Source organism: Sorex araneus, chromosome 4, assembly GCF_027595985.1.
Source record: "Sorex araneus isolate mSorAra2 chromosome 4, mSorAra2.pri, whole genome shotgun sequence".
Taxonomy (NCBI): domain Eukaryota; kingdom Metazoa; phylum Chordata; class Mammalia; order Eulipotyphla; family Soricidae; genus Sorex; species Sorex araneus.
Window position 1 is genome coordinate 8,133,039 of NC_073305.1, and position 20,496 is coordinate 8,153,534.

Consider the following 20,496-nt stretch of genomic DNA (forward strand, 5'->3'; position numbering starts at 1 on the left):
TTTAGCAAGCCCCAAAGAGTTTATTTTCTAGTGTAGGTTACGACCAGATGGATACGGACTTATCAAAAAAAAAAAATACGTCAGTGAAAGAAAATTTGTGAAAGTCGTTGGATCTCACCGTGGACTCCTTAAGTCCTTACCTGGGGGTTTGCTGAGCCGCTGTTGCTAGTCGAGCTCCACGTGTTCACGGCCCAGTTCGTTGGCGTCTGTGTCCCTTTCCCGTCTCAGCTGTGTGCTTCTCCCGGGCTGGCGGTGCTGTGGGGCCTGGCGGTGTCCCTCCAGAAAGCCCGGGATGCGTGACTGGGCCGTGCACGGCCGTGGCCACGGGTGTGGCTGCTGGGCCTTCCGGAAGTCCGGGGGTAGGATGGGGGGGGAGCCCGCCCGCCCCCACTCTGAGGAGACCCCAGAGTTCTCCGCCTGAAGAGCCGAGTACCTGGAAACGTCAGCAGTTTGGGACCCCCGCAGAGCTGTCACAGGCGGTGGAGTCGGGCCGATGGCCTGTTGGCGTGGCGGCAGATTGTGGGGTGCAGCCGCCGGGTGTCTGGGCCCCCTCCTGAGGACAGCCCAGGGGGTCCTTCGGGGAGGTTGGTGCCTCTGTGCACGCCGCAGCTCGCCGACCTCCTCTGCGTTTAATCCCGATCTGAGGCGGGTGGGGGGAGGCGCGTCCGCCCCGGTGGGCTCAGCTTCCCTTTGAGTGTCCCCAGCGTGAGCCCAGACTCGCCTCCCCGATGTCCCGGGGAGGTGTCTGATGGCCCCTTCCCGTCTCTCTGCTTCCAGTTGACGCTGCCCACATTCCCGGTGGTGGTGAAGATCGGCCACGCGCACTCGGGCATGGGCAAGGTGAGAGGGTGCCGGCACCCGCCTGTCTCCGCCCCTCCGCCTCCGTCGCGGGTCAGGGCCTGACCCTCGGGGGCCCTCGGTGTGACGCCCACAGGCTGCGGGCCCCTCGCCGCCTCCCTCCCGTGGGCTCTGTCCAGCAGGGAAGAGAAGCCGGAAAGAAGGGGCGTCCGGAGTTTTCGGGGGGGGGGGGCGGGACTCGGAGGACGGGCCTGGCCCCAGGGACCCTGCCGGTTTGCACGCGAACATTTCTCTCTCCCTCCCCGTCTCCGCCTCGCTGCGCCGTTAGGTCAAAGTGGAAAACCACTACGACTTCCAGGACATCGCGAGCGTGGTGGCCCTCACCCAGACCTACGCCACGGCCGAGCCCTTCATCGACTCCAAGTACGACATCAGGGTGCAGAAGATCGGCGGCAACTACAAGGCGTACATGTGAGTGAATGTCGGGGGGTCGGGGGGGGGGGGTGCTGGGCAGGGGCCGGAGGGGAGGGAGAAGGAACCTGCCCGTCAGCCTCTGGGTGTCAGTGGCGCTTCCCGAGTCTCCTCGTCTCTGCCCGGTGTTAGGGGCCGTGATCAACTGTGCCCCGCTCCTGCCCACTCGCTCGGCTACCAGGTGGGTGCCGGTGTGAGTGTCGGCCCTGCCTGGCACGTGGAGGCTGTGACATGGTCACCCTGGGCCTGTGGCGTCCTCCTCTGGGGCTGCGGGGAGCTGCCCACCAGAGCCCCGGGCTGATGGCGGGATCAGTGGTCCGGCCCTTCCCGCCAGAATCCCGGCCCCTGGGTGCATTCGGGGTGGAAGAAGAGGGACGGTGGCGGGACTGTGTCCGGGCGCATCATTGTTGCCACCTCAGTCCCCTCGCTGGGTCACCTGTAGCTCTGGAAACAACAAAACCCAAAACGCCGAACTGGATGGCGGGGCCTCCCGGGGTCTGAGCTGGTCCTTGGGCAGGCGTCTCCCTGCCGTGTGGTTTGCCCCCGTCCTGCGGGCCCTGCGTTTGCCCGGCCGGAAGGAGGCCCCCGTGGCCAAGTCTCAGCAGCCCCAGAGCCGGCACAGGCTGCCAGGAGGGGGCCGGGGAGGGGTGAGGGGTCTCGGGTTCAGTTCCCGGCACTGCAAAGTAAAGGAAGTAGCAGAACCAGGAAGCCACACTCTGGTCTGCCCCGGCCCAGAGCCACTGACCCCTGCAGGCCGCGGAGGAGGAGGGCCAGGACATGAGTGCCCCCAGCCCTGCCAGTGGACAGTGAAGACGAAGCAACTGACCCCTCTGCTGGGTCACCTGTGGGGCGCTGTGGTGCCCTCCCCAGTGACGGATGGGGGCTGTTGGGGAGCCAGGGAGAAGCCCACTAGCCCCCAGCGGAGCCCCCCGGGCCGGTGACGGTCAGCTGTGTGTCCTGAACTGCCCAGACATTGTGTGGCTGAGCTGCTGGCGATGCCAGCGAGGTGTAGACGGCCCAGTGGCCCTGGGCTCTGACGCAGATGACCGGTTCCTACAGTCAAAGTCGCCAGGACCCTGGAGGGCAGCCCTTGGTGGGAGGCGCCCTTGAGCTGCAGAGACCAGGGGGGGTTGCCAGGCCGGGGCGGGGCGCAAGCTTGCCGGAGGGGCTCAACGGCCTGTCCTCTCCTCTCCTGGACGCAGGAGGACGTCCATCTCGGGGAGCTGGAAGACCAACACGGGCTCAGCCATGCTGGAGCAGATCGCCATGTCAGAGAGGTGAGTGAAGGTCTGTTGGGGGCCCCGGGATGCCTCTTCCTGGGGGCCAGAGCGAGCCTCCCCCCACCACCCCGCCCCTGCGGCATGGGGACAGACACGCCGTGAAGCTGCAGACGGGAGCCGGCACTTTGCCCCCGCTAGCTGGGGCCGTGGGCAGGCTGGCCGGGGGCCCTGTGAAAGAGGCCGTGGGGACCAGCGGAGGGCAGGGTGGAGGCGGTGGGGGGCGGTGCAGGTCAGGGCTGCACGCTGAGGAACGAGACCCACGAGGCAGGCGCTGTGGGCCCTGCCCGCCTCAGGCCTCCTGCTGTCCCCTCCAGGTACAAGCAGTGGGTGGACGCCTGCTCCGAGCTGTTTGGTGGCCTGGACATCTGTGCCGTCAAAGCTGTCCACGGCAAAGACGGGAAAGACTACATCTTTGAGGTGAGAGGCCCCGTGCGTCCCCCGGAGCCTGGGCGGAGCAGAGCCGTCTCTGAGCAGGGACCCGCCCCACCAGGGGCGCCGGGGCCAAGGCTGAGCCCTCCTCTGGGACCCTGGTGGGGACTTGGTTCCCTCTGAGTCGCTCAGTCTTGGGCGGGGAAACCAGGTCGGACCCTGAGCCACTGGCCGGTTGCAGAGCGAGTGGCGCTTTCGGGGAGGGGGGCCTCGGGGGGGGCCTTCTCCGCCCCCCTCTCATGCCACCTGGCCCAACTCCCTTTCCCGGGGCACAGGGGTCACCAGGAGCAGACTGAGACCCCCCCTGCTGCATCCCTGCCCGGCTGCCTGGTGCGGGTGGGGGTCGGGACCCTCAGGTGGCGTCAGTGCCGCCCGCCTTGCTTGCCGGGCCTCTGCACTGTCCACTCGCTCTCCGCAGACGCTTGGGGAAGGAATAGGCAGACGGGCCCCCGAGATGGAGCTGGGGCTCCCGCGCGCGTGGGAAACGGGGCGGCTGGAGAGACCTCCCTGCCCTTCCCACCCAGCGGGGTTGCCCTCCTGCCCTCCAGCCCTCACCCCTGCCAGGGCCCAGGGTGCGGGAGAGGCCCCGGGCAGAGGCTTCTGGGGTGGGGGTGGGGGGGCAGAGAGGAAGCCGCTTCCCACCGCGCCGGCCCCCACCGACTTTCCCGGGGCCGGTGTCCCGGCTGTGGCCAGCGTGAGCGTCCACCGCCCCTCTGCCCCCTTCCCAGGTCATGGACTGCAGCATGCCGCTTATCGGGGAGCACCAGCTGGAGGACCGGCAGCTCATCGCTGAGCTCGTGGTCAGCAAGATGAACCAGCTGCTGTCCAGGACCCCTGTTCTGTCTCCTCAGAGGCCACTGACCACTCAGCAGCCCCAGGTAAACAGCCGGAGGGGTTGGGCAGGGCCTGGATGTGGCGGGGCAGGGCTGGGCGGGGCCGGGAGGTAGGGGGCGGGGCCTGAGCGGGATGGGGCGGGGCCTGGGCGGGATCTTGGCTGGATGGGGCGGGGCCTGGGCAGGATGGGGTGGGGCTGGGGCGGGGCCAAGACAGGCCCGAGACTGGGCAGGGTGGGCCCGTGGGGTTGGGAGGAGGCGGGGTGGGACTCGAAGTGTCAGACTCTAGCGGACCCCCTCTCCGGAGCTGCCCAGACCCCCGCCCCCCCCAGGGCCCCCCCGCACCCCGTTGGCCCCTGGAGCCTTGGGGACGGGGTGGTGGCTGCATCTGAGAGGAAGCTCATTTCTTTGGGGGCGGGAGTGCATTGGGGGTGGGGGGGTGCGGCCCTTCCCTGTGGCTTTTTTTCCACCCTTGACACCGGCCCTGCAATTTGGCTGATTTGGCTCCAGCTGGGTGTGAGCCCCCAGCAATCCCGCGTGCACCATCACCTACGTGCTCAAGAAGGAAGATTACGGGGCGGGGGTGGGGATGGGGTGGGGGGGGTCACTGAGTGTTTTTTTTTTTCTGAGAAGAGGTAGCAGGTCAGAGGCGTGGGGCGGGGGGGGGGTCTGCGTCCCCACCTCTCCTGCCCTCTCCCCTCCTCTGGGACCTGCAGCCCCGTCTGTGGAGCCTCCTGGAGCCCCGAGGCCGGCTCTGCCCGGGCACTGCAGCCTCGGGCTGGGGGTGTGCCTCCTCCCCCGCCCCCCCCCACCTCTGCGGCAGCCGGGTCGTCAGCTCTGCAGGCCCTGGCTCAGGCTTTTGCTCCTCTCGGGGCAGCCGCCGGCCTGTGTTCCCGAGAAGCCCGCATCGTGGGTGAAGACGCAGGACCCCCACGAAACCCACCTGCCTTGGGGTGGGGGAGGGTTGTGGCACGTGGCCCTGGGTCAGGCGTAGGCCTGGGGGTCACAGCGGCGTGTGTGGGGGGTTGGCCCAACTCTCAGACAGGTGGGAGGGGGTGACCCCTGACCCCAGCTCCCGTGTCAGTGCGGGGGGAGGGAGCCCCTTTCCCACGCAGCCGACTCGCCTCACAGCCTTGCGTGTGGGGTGGTGAGGACGGGGTGGTCGCCGAGGCCCGGCCCGGCCCTACGTGTAGCCGTGGACCCAGCAGGGACCGAGATTCTGTTTCCTCTGGAGTCTTATCCCTGGAGGCTGATCCTGCCTGTTGGTGACCATCAAGGCCCTTCTAGAAACCCCTCAGTACGGAAGAAGAGAAGGGCCCGTGGGGCGGGGGGAGAAGGAGGAAAAACCCAAATGGCCTAAAACCTCCAGCCTGCTTCGTCCAGAAGCCGATGGACAGACATCCCTCCTGGTCTGGACTCACAGAATCCGGGCACTGAGCAGCTGTGAGACAAGTCAGGAGTTGCCCAGGAACGCTCAGGGGCACGCGGGGGCCACCCCCAGCCCTCCCGGGTGCGGCTGTGTGAGCTCCCCCAGCCACAGAGTGACCACGAGTGGACAGTCCCCTCCGGGGTGCGCTGGAGTGGACCAGGGCAGCTGTTCCCTCACATAGGCCCGTGTCCTGTGCTCGCACCCCTGCATCTCTTGCAGCCCATGGACCACTGGCCAGGGCAAGTCTGTTCCCTGAGCATCAGTTGGGAGCCTCTGGGGCACCAGGCGGGGTGATTGGGAAAGTCAGGGAAGCGTCCCGCGGAGACCCAAGCCCCGTTATTTAAATACGCCCTTAACAAGAGCCGGTGAAGGGGCCTGCGCGAGAGCACAGCGGGGAGGGCGTTTGCCTTGCACGCGGCCGACCTGGCGGCCGAGATGTCCAGCAGGAGGGGCTGCTCTGGGTCTGGGGCGCGCTCCCGGCTCCCCCGCACAAGCTGGCGGACGCTGAGCTCACAGGGTCAGGGGTCTCTGCTGACCGACCCCCCGCTACCTCCAGGGCATCTCTCTCTGCCTCGGTGCCTCCATAGCTCCAGGGAGACCCAAGGGTTTGGTCGAGCAAAACGGCCCTGAGACCCCCGAGTAGTACAGTTCAGAGCCAAGACAGACACGCCCAAATGACCCGAGTGAATCCCAGTGGCTGGAGGACCCCAGCCCCGCCACCAGGGAGAGCCCGGAGAGGGGGCAGCTGCCCACTGCCCATCGCTGCGGCCTCTGGGTCGCTCGCTCCTAGGGCCAACGGCCGTTGCCCGGAGGGTGGCCAGGAACAGCAGGAGCCATCATTCCCTGGCACGAGAGCTAAAGGACCCCGGCAACACCCAGTCCGAGTTATCACCGGGCTGCGAGTCCCAGAGGCCCCCTGCCTCGGTCTATCTGTCCACCTATCCCCCTCCTGACCCATTTGCCGTGTGAGTTCCCAGGAATCGTTCCTGCAGCTTGGCCGAGCCCAGTATTAGCTGGTGGCGGGACCCTGTGACCGGTGAGGCTGTACGACACCAGACGGGGCGCGCCACAGGGGTCCCAGTGAGGACTCGGCTCGGGGAACTGAGCCTGTGGGTTGGGCCCCCCGGTCCTGCCTTCGGGCCCCGCCTGCTGGCTGCTTCCTCCCGTAGCGCCAGGGGCAAGCCGGGATGCTCCTGCCCGTCCCAGCTCTGGGGGCAGGACTGGTGCCCGCCCCCTCAGCTGTCCTCTCCCTCCTGCTCCGTGCTCGCAGCCCCGTCCTTTTGCCCTTCCAGCTTTGCTCTCTGCTTCTAGAAGAATCCTTAAGGAGCCTGGAGTGGGGGCAGGAGGGTTTCCCTGACCTGGTCCCCAGCCAGCCTGCCTGGCCGGCCGAGCCAGGATGGTTCGCCCTGGGAAATAGCACTGTGGGAGGTGGCCCCCGGCCGTGGCCCTGTCCAGCGGGATGAGGAGCGGGGCAGGCGGGGAGCGGCCGAGCCCTGCCCACCTGCTGGGCCCTGACCCTCCGTGCTGTCCGGAGACCGTTCTCTAGGTGGCAGCGACATCTGGTGGCCAGTGGTGGCCAAAGCCTGCAGGCTGTGTCCAGGCAGCCCTGCCCGCCCCACTCCCTCCACCCCGCGGGACTGCTCCCTGGAGCTCCCGGGTGGACAGAGTTGCTGGGTGGCCCCGCACTATCCCCCCGGCCCCTGTGGTGCTCTCCACGCTCACCCCCTGCTCCAGAACCCTTACCGCTTCCTGGGGCCAGGGCTGGGTGTCAGCCGCCAGGAGGGGTCCATGGGAAGCAGAGACCCCTGTGTGGGGGGGGTGTTGTTCCAGCCTTAGGGACCCCCGTTCCCCCACTTCCTGGCTAGTGCTCTGGGAGAGGCTGGTGCAGGGGTGCGGCGTGCAGGGGGGTGTCGTTGGGGGAGGGGCCAGCGCCTCTGGCAGCCAGGGCTGAGCTCGGGAGGGCGCGGGCCGCGGGGGGGCTCTGTGCCTGGGCAGGTGGGCGCCCCGTCAGCGAGCCTGCCTGGGGAGGCTTCGGAGCAGATCGGCCGAGAGCCGTCACAGACCTGGGCAAAGGGCCGGCCTGGGGCGTGAGGGGACCTTCTGCCCGTTCTCTCTTCCTGGGGCTCTGGCGGAAAGGTCCCCTAGCCTGGCGGCTGCTGCCACAAAGCCTCACAAGGACGGGGTCTCCGGCCAGAGCGACAGGGCAGCGGGGAGGGTGTTTGCCTTGCACGTGGCCGACCTGGGTTTGATTCTCAGCATCCCACAGGGTCCCCCGAGTGCCGCCAGGAGTGGTTCCTGAGCACCGCCGGGTGTGACCCCCAAAAGCCAGAAATGGGAGTGTGTTTTTCCGACCATCGAGCGTGGCTCAGGGGCCTTGACCGCTGAGCACCGTCCAGGGAGCACATGTTCAGGGCCTGGCCGGGATGCCCCTGGGTCCCAGAGAAGGGGTAAATTTAGGCCTTCCTGCTTCCCACAGCAGGGTGCCTTGGGGGAGCCGGTTCCCCAGTGAGCAGAGGCTGGAGCCGGGCGCCGCGGAGGGCAGGTTGGGAAACGCCAGTGACCGGGAAGCGGGCTATTTTGGAGCTGTCTTCAGCTGTGAGGGGACATCCTTAATCACTCGGAGCTGACACGGTGACCTCGGGTGACCGGCCCGCAGCGCCCCCAGCAGCCTGGGGGGCGGCCCCCGGGGCACTGCTGGAAATCTCGGGCGGGGGGTGGGTGGGTGGTGGGGGGCGGGGAGGGGCCCCAGTGGAAGCTGGAGCTCGGGGGCAGGGCCCGGCCCTGGGCACCCCCGCGGGGGCGGTGGGCACTGCAGGCCCGCGTGACCCCGGAGAGATCCCGAGGTGCCTGCAAGTCGGCCTTGTCCTTTGCTCTCACTGAACCGAGAGCTCCGACCACATTCCTTCCTGCTGTCTCATCCCGGGGGGCCGGGCCGGGGAGCGCGGCCTGGGGGAGCCGATCAGAATAGTTCTGTGGCGCGTCCCTGGGCAGGAGCCTGGGCCTGAGACCCTTTCCCAATTTCCTGTCTCAGAGGTGCTGAGCAAGCATCGGACGGCTTGGGGTGGCGGGCGGGGTGGGGGGAGGGGGCAGGGGCTGGACTCGGGCCAGGAGCTCCGAGGTTGAGTCACTCTGAGACTCGCCTTCCTCCGCGCTCCATCCTGCCGCCTCCCCCGCCGCCGCCTCCTGTCTCCCAGGACCCTCCGGGTGGCAGAGGAGAGGTACCTGCGAACCCCAGCCTCCACCGCCAGTGAGCCCTGAGCACAGTGAGGAGTGAGCCCCGAGCACAGAGCCGGGAGTCAGCCCTGAGCACTGAGCCGGGAGTGAGCCCTGAGCACAGAGCCGGGAGTGAGCCCTGAGCACAGAGCTGGGAGTCAGCCCCGAGCACTGAGCCAGGAGTGAGTCCTGAGCACAGTGAGGAGTGAGCCCCGAGCACAGAGCCGGGAGCCAGCCCTGAGCACAGAGCCGGGAGTGAGCCCTGAGCACTGAGCCAGGAGTGAGCCCTGAGCACAGAGCCGGGAGTCAGCCCTGAGCACAGAGCTGAGAGTGAGCCATGAGCGTAGAGGTGTGAGCCCTGAGCACAGAGTTAGGAGTAACCCATGAGCATTGTTGGATGTGCCCCCCCATAAACTGAGGATTGGGGGCTGAAGTATAGTGGGGAGGGCTTTGGTCCTTCATGGGGCTGACCCGGGTTCGAGCCCCAGCACCCCTGTCCCTCTGACTGCTGCCAGGAGCGACCCCTGAGTGCAGAAGCAGAAGTAAGCCCGAAAGTAATAAAAACACAAAGTTTAAAATAAAGAACTGAGGGCCAAGGTGGAAGGAAGCTCAGGCCTTGGGACCACCCCCGTCTCCCCCTCCTGCATCTCTGCACCCCTCAGCGCGGGAAACTCCTCAGGGCCCGAGCCCCGGGCCTGGGTGCACCGACCCCGTGCTTGGTCCAGGCTGGGGGCCCCCTGGACTCTCCAGCTTGAGAAGCTTCGACTTAGACTGAGACCTTGGCTATGTCCTTTGTGGACAGTCAGGGCTGAGCCCCCACACCCCGCCTGTCCTGTCCCCGCAGAGCCACCTAAGAGGGTCCCCTGGGAGACCCCCACCCAGCCTGGCTGCACCTGACTGGGGACAGCGGCGTCATAAATGGGCCCTGGGGCCGGGTCATCCTCCCACCATCCCTGGTGATGCTGTTCTGAGGATGAGTGTGTGTGTATGCATGTGTGTGCGTGCACATGTCTGCATACCCCTGTGCATGTGTGTACACGTATGTGTGCATGTACGCACATGTGTGTGCATGTGTGCACGCGTGTACATGTGTGTGCGTGTGTGCACGTGTGTATATATGCACACATATGTGCGTGCATGTGTGCACATGTGTACATGTGTGTGCTTCAGTCTCACATGCTGCAGTGAACACAGCCTCCTGAGGACCATGCTCTACAGTGCCTGCAGCAGCCTGGCTGCGGGCCAGACTGGCCATGACGCCGGAGTCGCCAGACAGCTGTGGAATGTGGCATCCTGGGCACCGCCGTGGACTGCAGACAGCTCCCAGGGTAGCCCTCGCGCTGCAGACAGGCCCGGGCGGGGCCAGTCCTGGGGGACGCTCTTTCTGTGCCCCGCCACCCCCGGGAATCATCACAGCCTCGGTGGGGCCGGGGACGGGAGAGGCTCCTCGGGGGCTCCCTCCCCAAGGCCGCCCATGTCTTTGGGGGGGTCTCTGTGAGCGCGCTGAGCCCCCGTGCGTGCAGCCCACCGTGTGGTCTGGGGATCTCTGAGGGCCCCCGGGGGGGTGCAGGAGCAGTCTCCTCCTGCGGGCGGCGGCCACCTCCCTGGACCCGTGTCGTGTCGTGTCGTGTCGTGTCGTGGGCTACGGGCCCTTCCAGAGCGCCCGCGCCTGCTGTCTGCCCTTCCTCGCTGACGGCCGCCCTCGGGAGGGGTCGTCGTCCCAGGCTCCCGGCCGGCATCTGGACGGGCCGCCGGTGGCTGCAGCGCCGCATGGGTGGGGCTGTGGGCAGGGGATCGCCAGTGCTGCCCCAGCGGAGCTCAGTTCTCTGCAGGCCACAGGCTGGGGCGGGGGGCTGAGGGCACAGTGATACCACCCGGCCCCGCGTCTTGGCTAGACCCGGGAGTTGGTGCTCACCACATGGCGGGGACAATTGGTCAGTCCCCAGGCCAGAGACTGGAGAGGAAAGACTGAGGTGGGCCCAGTGCCCCTGGGAACACAGCCCGCGTGCCCCGGCCCCCAGCCTCCTCCCCCCCACCCCGTCTCCGGGTTCTCCTCTCCCACCGCCAGTGGCCGCGTGCTCTGTCCTCCTCCGAGAGCAGCGGACACTGCGTGTGCCAGGAGTCCCGGGGAGACCCCCAGTTTGTGGGAGGGGACCCAGCCCCGCGCCCGTCCAGAAGCATTGAGGGCTACAGACAGCGCTGGAGGGTGTCGACCGGGCGGGATGTAATAATGGGGGGGAGGGGTGCAGGAAGGAGAAAGCCTCCCAGGGGGGAGGGGACGCAGCTCGCCACGAGGTGACGGGTACCGAGTGCACAGTGGGAGGGCGGGGCCGTGGACGCACGGGGTGGGGGATGCGAGTTCCCAGTGGCGGCCCAGTGGGCGGGGCTCTGGTGGCGGGACCCACTTCCACACCGTGTCTCTGGCCCGGGGCCACTGTGGACGAGTGAGCTCAGCCGGTGGCACCTCTGGAGCATGGGCCGTGGCCGGGCCTGCCTCGCGGAGCCGCCCCACGGCTCGTGACCTCCCACGGACGGACCGGGGCCAAGGGCACGTCGGGGAAGGCGAGAGCCGTCAGGGGTGGGCAGATGGGAGACTGGCGGGCGGAGACGGTTCCCCTGAGCCTGAGTCACAGAGCCCTGGTGGGGACCGGCCACGGCGGAGGGTGAGCTCAGCTGCCACCAGACCCTGGCAGGCTGGGCGGGCCCCACCAGCTGACGCGCTGGCCGTGGGCGTCTCCGCGGGGGCCTGCCCGGAGACTGGCGTGGTGGAGACCTTGGCACAGGCCCGGCTGCCACCGTCGGGAAGCGCTCAGAGAGCACTTTGGGGCGATGCTGTTAGTTAAAGGCTCCGGGGCCGGGGCCGGGGCCGGGGGAGGGGACGCAGAACCGCGATGGGTGGGCCACACGGGAGGGTCGGGGAGGGCCCAGGAGGAGAAGGAGTTTGAGTGGGAAGTGGCGGGGAGGGGCCAGGATGCACGGGGCCCACCGGCCTGCCTCGCCGCACCCCTCCACCCCATCCTCACGCCCACCCCCCAACCCCGGCAGAGCTGTGGCTTTCTGGAGGATTCTCCGGGCCACCACCATGCTTGCGGCCTTGAAGAGACATGGCCAGACGGCCTCGTGCATCCTCCATCCCGTCGGGGGGCCTCGGGGACGGCTGAGGGGGCATCGTGGTGGTGCCTGGCCTTGAGCACTCCTGCCCACTCGGGGAGCCGCTCACCCCTGCCCACCCAGGCCCCTGCGGTGCCCCTGGCCCAGCCGGTGTCTGGGTTCTCCCGCCTCCTGGCTCTGTGCCAAGGTGCCCTGGGCCCCAGCGAGCCCCGGGCAGGGTGGGGGAAGCACACGCCGCGAGAGGCAGGTTTAGGGGGGCTCCGGCCACGGGGTCACCTAGCCCCAGACTGCCCGCACTGGGCCCCCTGCCGGGCTGCCGGATCCTTGACCCTCAACCCCCCCACCCAGTTGTGTGCTCATCGCGGCCTTTCTCTCTTGCAGAGCGGAGCCCTGAAGGAGCCGGACGCCAGCAAGACCCCGCCGCAGCGGCCCGCGCCCCAAGGTTGTTTGCAGTATATTCTCGACTGTAACGGCATCGCCGTGGGGCCCAAGCAGGTCCCGGCCTCGTAACGCCACCGCTCGTTTCCTCCTCAGAGCGGGAAAAACGTTTAAGCCAAAACCAAACACACGCGGAAAGGCGAGGAGAGCGGGGAGGGGAGCCGGGCCCTCCCTGGCGCGCGGCGGGCGGCCGCTGAGCCCAGGGCCCGCGCCCTCCATGCGTGCGTGCGGGGCTCACCCGTTCCCGGCTGTGCTTGTAACGCTCGCTCACGTGTGTCTGTCCGACTTGTGGTTCCAGGGCTGTGCGTCCGCCGTGCGCAAACGCTCCCGCCTCCCCCGGGGCCAGCGGGACGGTGGCCCGGGAGGTCTGCTGGCCCCTGAGAAAGTGTCCAGTGACGGGGTGAAGCAGGCCGGGGGCTGGGGGAGGAACCGACGGCGGGAAAGCTCCCCAGCTCCTCTCCTCCCGCCTCCCCCCTGCCCCGCCCCGCCCCCCGGCTCCAACGAGCCCCCAGCCCCGTGTCCCCGCTTCCGTCCAGCGCATGCTCGGGGCCGTCCCTGCACCCCGCTTTCTGCTTCCTTTCTGCATGACTGACTTGTGTAACCGATTCTCCAGGTCTCGTTCCCGTGGCTTCGTCCGTTGGCTCTCGGTCACGCCCTTTCTCTCCATCCGCTGCTGGCTGGGCGGGCTGGCCGGCCGGCCGGGCCACTGACCGCCTCGGTGACCACTGCGAGGCAGGGGCCAGGCGCCCGGCAGGGGTGCGCTCGGCAACCCCCACGAGCCGTGAGCTCAGACCAAACAGCAGCCCGGGCCGCCTCGGCTGTTTCTCTGTGGCTCTGTCCAGCCACATGTCCACCCCCGAGGAGCGGCGGCCTCTGTGTCCCCCCCAAGCCTGCCCGGTGTCTGGAGAGGGGATTTTGTCCCCTGGGAAGCACGCAGGGGCTAGCCCGTCTGTCCCGGCCTCTCCAGAGGCGGCGTCACCCGGGCAGGGCCCCTGTCCACTCCAGGGCCGGCCTCTGCTTCTACTCTCAGTTGCTCCTCGTGGCCTCGGTGGCAGTGGGGGTGGGGGGGCTGGCACCGTCTCTTGGCCGAGCACTGTGTGGGGGTTGGAGGGGACCCCCAACAACGGGCAGGGCTCACCCACCCACCCAGTGGGCGTCTCGCCCCCCCCTCCCTCGGGCCCTGACCCGCACCCCCCCACCCCCGCTCGTGTGGACAGGGGACCCAGCGCAGGGGTGCGGGGCGGCCGGCGGGCTCGGGGGTGCATGGAGCGGGAATGTCCTCGTCGGTGACCGAGGGGGCGCGTGGGCGGACTGCATGCGAGCGAGGCTCCAGGCCGTGTCCCCCAGACCGGACGGACCCACCCCTTCCATCGCCTGTCACATGTCTGTGTGCGTGCGCGCGTGCGTCCTGTGTCCAGTGGCGTGCCAGGGTGGTGTGGCTTCTCTGCATGGTGTCCGTGTGAATCTCCTGGTGCTTCTCCTGCACATTTGTGAGCCCCACGTACAAAGTTGCCATTTGAGCTCAGTCAAGCTGGGGGCGGGTCTCTCGGGTGGGGGAGAAGCTGACAAAGCCCCCCCACACTGCCAGTCCAGCACACAGCAACCCCCCTCCCCCCCGTCCTGTGCCCCAGGCAGCATGCGAAGGGTTTGCTCTGTGTCCTGGGGGACCTCCGTGTCACGAGCTAGGGTTGCCGTTCCGGTGTTTTGTACCCCCCTTTCTTTTCTGATGCTGTCCCCTCCTTTTTTTTTGTACCGATCCAGCGGGGAGCCCCCCTCCCCCGGCCAATGCTGGGTGTGTGATTGAAAACTCTCTCTCTCTCTTTCTCTCTTTTTCTCTTTCTCTCTCTTGTGACTCTTGTACAGCTTCATGTGCAATAAAGGAAAAGTTCTCTCTGTCTTCAGTGTTAAGTTGTAAAGTTTCTGGCTACGTGAGCACCTCGGGACAGGCGGGGGGCGCTCAGGTTTCTGCCCCCGCAGGCCGAGCTCCTGCCCCGCGGCTCTCTCGGGGCGGATGCTGAGACACACGAAGCCAAAACTGGCCGGCGGGCATCCCCACGGCCCCCCGGCATCCCTTAGCCGTGCCAGGGGCCCTTCGTGTCCTCCTGCTGTGTGTATCTCTGTGGAGTTGCCCCCCCCCCCGGTGGTGCGCGTGGATGACGGCTGGCGAGGTGGCCGGCCGGGCTGTGGGCAGGGTGCTGTCCGCAGGGCTCGGGGCGTGCGGGTGCTTCTAGAAGGCTGCTCGGGGCGCCAGGAGGGGCCGGAGAGCCTGGGCGTCTCTGGGCCCCCCCTGCCTGCTGAGGAGCTGGACCCAGCAGGCCAGTTTCCCGAGGTTCCCCTCGTCAGGCATGTGACGACGGGGACCTCGTGGGACTTCCCGAGTGGGCCTGAGGTGCCCCCGGGGTTCCGCTCTCCCCGCCTCTGCGCCCGCCGGCCCCCAGAGGGTCTCTAGGCTGCAGAGAGCGCCCTCAGCGCGGCTCGGGGGTTCTGGAGAGCCAGCCTGTGTGTGAGGAGGCCGGAGCGGCCCCGGGACGCAGGAGAGCCCCAGGGTGGCCTGGCGTCAGGTCCTAAAGCTCCGAGTACGTTTCGAAGGACATCCTGGGTTGCCCTAACGGTCTCGGAAGGTCACCGGGATGAGGCCTCCCGCCTGCCACCCTCCTCCCCGAGGCCCCCGGAGACGCGGGGTGGCTGGCGGGGGAGAGGGGGTCTGCCCCCGGCTCTGCTTGGGCGTCTCTGTTCCCAGCCCCCCCCCCGGCCCGCCCCTCCCTCCCCCTGCACCCCCCTCTCCTCCTCGCAGTGCTGGGGGCGGCATGGCCTATCTCGGAGGAAGAAGGTGGGGGGTCCCTTCGGCCGGCTGCTCAGGGCGCCCCCTCCATGCTCTCTTCCCTGGGGCCCCCCCGCTGTGGGGCTGCGCACTGGGGCGAGGGGTTGGCGGGAGGTCTGAGCCAGCGGGTGCTCGTGACACGCCGGTCCCCACGCGCAGAGCGGACGGCCCCCAGCGAGGTGTAGGGTCTAGCGCAGACGCCTGTGAGAGGGCCGAATTATGAAGTTCTTCTCGTACTGAACCTAGGGGGCCCCGGGCAACCCCAAGGAACGCAGCCCCCAGACAAGGCGCTGCCGCCACGCCGGCTTTCCCGGGAGCCATCACTGCCACCTTCCTCCTCCTCCTCCTCTTCTTCCTCCTCCTCCTCCTCCTCCTCTTCCTCCTCGGCCCCGCCGCGGCCCGGCGGCCCCAACATCCGCGGAGACGGGCCCTCCAGCAGCTACTCCCTGGCCGAGGCCCCGCCAGCCCCCGCGGCTGCGGCACCCAAGGCCCCGCCGCAGCCACAGCTCAAGTAAGAGACTCGACAACCCCCCCCCCGCGCAGTGCTCACGGGCTGGGGGGTTGGGGTGGGCCCGAGAGGGAGGGAGTGGAGGCGCCTGCTGGAAGCTCAGGCTCTTCTTTGTCCCCGGGAGCCTCTTGTCCCATCTCCTGGTGAAATGTGTGTCTCGATCCCCCCCTCGTTTCCCAGGTCCCCCCGCCCCCCATCTCACCTTTAGAAACTTCCCACCTGCCTGACTCAGTTCAGGGGGGCGGCAAGCTGCCAGGAAGGGCACGTGGTGGGGGGGGCGCGGGGGTCCCATGCTTTCAGCCTGGGAAGGAGACGGGGTTTGGCCTGTGCCACCCCGTCCTGTCGGGCAGCCCTGGAAGACCCCCGCCCCGAGGGTCCTGATTCTGGGCTTGGAAAGGAGACGGGGGAGGGGCAGACACCACGCCCCCTCCTCCAGCTCCAGGCCTTTGGGGGGGCGTCCCCGACCCACTGACTGCCGTGGGAGCTGCTCAGGGTGAAGGGCCGGGTGGGGTCTGCACGGAGGGGCCTCACGGGGTGCAGAGTTCTGGGCCCACCCGCGCCCGAAGAGATGGTCAGACATAGCCTCCCCAGCCTCTCCTGGCTGGGACCCCTGTGACCCCTCCCACCTTGCTCCTTCCTGTGCCCCCCCTGACCCAGCCCCATCCCACCAAGGTCTCCCCGCCTCCCCATGGGTGAGATTTTCACCCTGAGGACCCCTGTGTGGCTGTCGCGGGCGCCCTTGGCAGGGACAAGCACCCCAGCTCCGTCTCACCCGCACCTGCTCAGAGTCTGCTGGCTGAGACCCCTCCCCTGCTCCCCGAGGCTGGCCAGGGTCCCCCGCATGCCTTCCCCCTGCCTGCAGGCCGCCCAACGGCTCCTTCCAGGCCACGCCCAGGGGCCGCCTGAAGCCCGAGTGAGAGGCAGGGGGTCTGACCGCCCCCCCCCCACTTCAGAGCAGGGCAGGAGTCCTGAGGCACTAGCTGAAATGAGTAGGGGGGAGACTCCGGGGTCAGGAAGGGGGACCCTCCGGGCGTGGGGGAGCCCAGCAAAGCTTTCTTCCCGGCCTGCTAGAATTTTGAGGGAGAAACTCAGTCTCTATGACAGGGGCGATCTGGGGCTTTTAACTGGAAAATGGGTGGCCTGACTGTCCCCCCAGGCCACCCGACCCCCTGCAGGACTGTCACCCGCACAGCCAGGCGCTGGGCTGGGGCGGCCTGGAAGGGTCTTTTGGAGTCAGAGGAAGGGGCGGCCGAGCTGCGGGGCACCGAGCAGGTGTACCTCCAGGGCCGGGGGCCTCCCCGGCGGAGGGGGCACAATGAAGGCAGCTCTGAGCCTGCCCCTCCCTGCGCTCTGCCGCCCTTCCCCGCCGGTCCCGCAGCCCCTGCCCGTCCGTCAGTCTGTCTGACCGTCCGGGGATAGGGGTCCCGCTCGCGTGCCTGCGTGTCCCCGCCCTTGCCCCCCGCCGGCCACGGCCCTCGCTCACCTTGTCTCTGGTTTTTATCCCCAAGCAAGTCGCGGTCCCTGACCAACGCCTTCAGCTTCTCCGAGTCCTCCTTCTTCCGCTCCTCGGCCGGTGACGACGCAGCCAAGGCGGACACCGTGCGGAGCTTGAGGAAGTCCTTCGCCAGCCTCTTTGCAGACTAGTCGCCGGGAGCCCCCGGCCCCCGAGAGGCCGCGAGCCGGAGCCCGTGGCCACCAGCAGCCGCCCCGCCCCGCGGGCCCTGCCCCGCGCCGAGCCCCTCCGACCGCGCGGTGCCCCCCGTCCGTCCCGTCGTGCTCAGTGATGCTCCGCAGCTCGGAGAGACGCGTGCGTGCCTGCGTGCGTGCATATGTGCAAGCACATGTGCGTCCGTGGGACAGGTGTGTGTAGACGTGCATACATGCATAAGTTTATCCGCGTGTGCATCTGTGATACAGGTGTGTAGACGTGCATACATGCGTGCATACGTAATACAGGCGTGCGTTCATACGTGCATACGTGCGCGCAGACGTGATACAGACGTGCGTGCATACGATACGTGCAGACGTGCGTGCAGACGTAATACAGGCGTGCGTGCATACGATACGTGCATACGTGCGTGCAGACGTGATACAGGCGTGCGTGCGCGGGCGCCCGACGCCCGGAGACCGGAGCTGCTCCCCCTGGTCCCGCGGGCTTCTCCGAGGTCCTTCGCCCGCCCGCTGTGAGTTTAGTGGCCTTACTGTGACAGCACCCACCTGTTCCCCCCCTCTCCGTGCCCGGCTCCCCGGGGCTCCCGACGCAGTGCTCCGACCCGTGCTCAGCATGCCCCGCTCCAGCCCTGTGGCCCGTTCCTGGAGCGCCCACGTCCCCCACGTGCTCGCTGGCGCCAAGTGTCAGGACTGTGTCGCGCCGTAGCCTTTGTCACGCCCGTGTAGCTGCCGCGAAGCCCCCTCCCCACCGGCCCCCGGGCTCCCGGCGGGGTCAGCGTGGCCGGGCCCGCAGGACGCATGCTCGGCCGCAGCGCCCCGCGCGGTGTCGTCTCCAATAAACGTGCCGACCGTGTGGTGTCCTCGACGCGGCCGCGTCCCCGCCTCTGATTCGCCGCTGGGAATCGGGTGGACACGGGTCTGCGGTGGCCGGCCCTCTCGCAGGTGGGGGCCCTCACTCGGCGCGGTCCTGCCCTCCCTTCCCCCGGGACAAGTGGGCGCAGCCTCGCTCCGCGCGCAGCTGCTTCCTCGAGCTCCTCGCCGGGGCCCACGGCTGCCCACGAGGCTGGGCCTGGCGGTCGTGGTGCCCGGAGGACCCCCAGCCCGCGGTGGGGACCCCCGGCTGCTACAGAGCCACCCACCCGCCCCCGTCAGAGATCACAGATGCTCCAGATACGAACGCCCCTTGGGCCCCCGAGCAAACACAGCCCGGGCTCCGCAATCACTCCCCGCATACGTGCACCTGCAGACCGCCCCCAGACGCCGCACAGCCGGCCAGCTACCCTGCAGGCCAGGGTCCAGCACCTCCGCCCGTCCTCAGGGGCCGCGACTGTGCCCCTCACCCTTACACATCAGGAGCTAGACCCTGGCGTCGAATGATGGTGCAGATGCGGTCCAGTGGAGCCCCCGGGCCCTGTGACCCCCAGCACCAGGGGGCAAATGCGTTGGGAAGGAATCAGCAGGTGCAGGGGGAACACCTGTGCTCCAGTCACCAACCGTCAAGGTTGCAGCCCGCAGCCTGCCCCTTCCCCCCAGGACGCTCTCATCCCCCGGTGCACCGAGCACTTCCCCGTGAGCGTCCATGTGGGCGTGGGCGGAGGGAAGGTTTGCTCAGAGCAACAAAAACGCCCTCAAAGTTTCACACAGGCGCTGCTCCAAGGGCTCCCCGCCCGCCTTCACGAGAGCCTGCGGCAGGTGCCTGAGAGGAGGAAAGCGGGCAGGGCCTGGAGGGCACCAGGCCCCCCCCACCCCGCCAGGGGCCGCAGGAATCACGCTCCTGCTCACTCCTCCTTCCCAGAGGCAGCCTGTTGGGGTTGGAGCGCCTTCGGTACACAGGGTGGCCAGCGGCCAGGAAGTCGCCGTGTTGTCATTTGCAACCGATCAATGCCGGGCCAGTACCTGGATCAAACACAGCCCGGGCTGGGCTCCCTGACGCTGGGTCACGGCGAGGTGTGGGCGGCTTTGACCTGGAGACTGCGGTCAACGGGGAGCCCCTGCCCACGCCTTCACCCCAAATCATTCCTCAACCCCCCGAACTGTGACCAGGAGACATACAGTCCCCCCTTCCCTCCACACCCCGGGACACGGGCAGGGTGCAGGATCGGGCGGTTGGCAGCGGGAGCCCGACCCTACGACCGTGAGTAACACGCGCTCGGCCTCTCCTTCCGGCCGAGTGGAGTTCTGGGTCTTTAAAAACTTAGTCATTCCTCCACTTGTGAGGTCAGACCCAAGCGCCTCGTGGCTTATTTAGAAAGTGAGTCAGCCTGGGACTGTGGGGGTGACGGGGGGGGTGTTGGGGGGTGGCTAGGGGCTGGGTCAGGTAGGGCCAGAGTCCGAAGGACGCGTGACTGCCTCCAGAGTCGGGCCGGGCGGGGGCCGTTGGGTCTGGAAGGGCCCTTGGCACACAGTCGGGATGGCCAGCGGCCAGGAAGTCGCCGTGTTGTCCACCAGTCAGTGCCGGGCCAGTGCCTGGACCGAACAGAGCCGGGGCTGGGCTCCCTAATGCTGGGTCACGGGCGAGGTGTGGGCGGCTTTGAGCTGGAGACTGCGGTGAACGGGGAGCCCCTGCCCACACCTTCACCCCAAATCAAGAACAGTTGCGCCCCCAATCTGAGTCCCCGTCTCCCCGGTGTGTAGTCCAGACCCTCCACTGGCTCACAGCTCTGCCCCGCGGTGTTCTGAGGCTCAGTGAATAATGTGAAGGAAAGGGAAACTGAGTCAAGCACAGACTCTCCCCCTCAGAACATTCACATGAACGGCCCCTCTCCATAAATGAGTTTTTCAAAAGGGGCTGGAGCGAGAGCACAGCGGGCAGGGCCCTCGCCTTGCAGGCAGCTGGCCCTGGCCGACGCCCAGTACTGCGTATCCCCGCCCCCCCGCCCCCCATCCCCCACCAGGAGGGATCCCTGAGCACAGAGCCAGGAGTCAGCCCTGAGCACTGCTGGGTGTGGCCCCCAAACCAAAATAAACATAAGTGAAAAGTGGTATGTTCCCTAGGACACGTGAAGTGACAGTTGGGGGGGACTGGACCCCTTCCCCAGGCAGAGGGGACCTGAGGAGACGGCACGCCCCTCTGACTCACAATTCCGCTTCCAAACATTCACTGGGGAACGGCTTCCCGGCGCCCAAGGGGCAAGGAAAGGATCAGTCCCAGTGCTGAGTGTGGCCGCGACAACAGCCCTGGGAGTCCCGGGGCGGGGCCAGCGCCTGTGAGGTTTCCTATGAGGGAAGGAGGCTCGGGAGGGAGGGAGCGGGGGAGACTCGGGCTGAGGGATGGGCAGGAAGACAGACAGGACCAGAAGTGGGCCTTGGGCTCACGCTGCAGGCTAGGTGGGCCCGTGAGACCAAGTGGACCCCACGAAAGCAACCCAGTGTGTGTAGTGTGTATGTGTGTGTGTGTGTGTGTGTGTGTGTGTGTGTGTGTGTGTGTGTGTAGGTGGGGTACTGACCGTGCCAGCCACAGACACAGGGCGTGTGTGGGACTCAGGCACCGACTG

At 67.9% G+C, this 20,496-nt stretch overlaps 1 protein-coding gene across 1 annotated transcript in view; it reads left to right on the forward strand.

Annotated features, from left to right (window-relative positions):
* SYN2 (synapsin II) overlaps positions 1-17,867 on the forward strand; it is a 135,853-nt gene extending 117,986 nt beyond the window's left edge. The window contains exons 6-13 of the mRNA XM_055136958.1: positions 778-840; positions 1,127-1,269; positions 2,472-2,546; positions 2,864-2,966; positions 3,707-3,856; positions 11,946-12,006; positions 15,070-15,334; positions 16,840-17,867. Of these exons, the coding sequence (XP_054992933.1) occupies positions 778-840; positions 1,127-1,269; positions 2,472-2,546; positions 2,864-2,966; positions 3,707-3,856; positions 11,946-12,006; positions 15,070-15,334; positions 16,840-16,975 (996 nt within the window). The 3' untranslated portion in view covers positions 16,976-17,867. The remainder of the gene's footprint in view (positions 1-777; positions 841-1,126; positions 1,270-2,471; positions 2,547-2,863; positions 2,967-3,706; positions 3,857-11,945; positions 12,007-15,069; positions 15,335-16,839) is intronic.
* Positions 17,868-20,496: the final 2,629 nt, after the last annotated feature.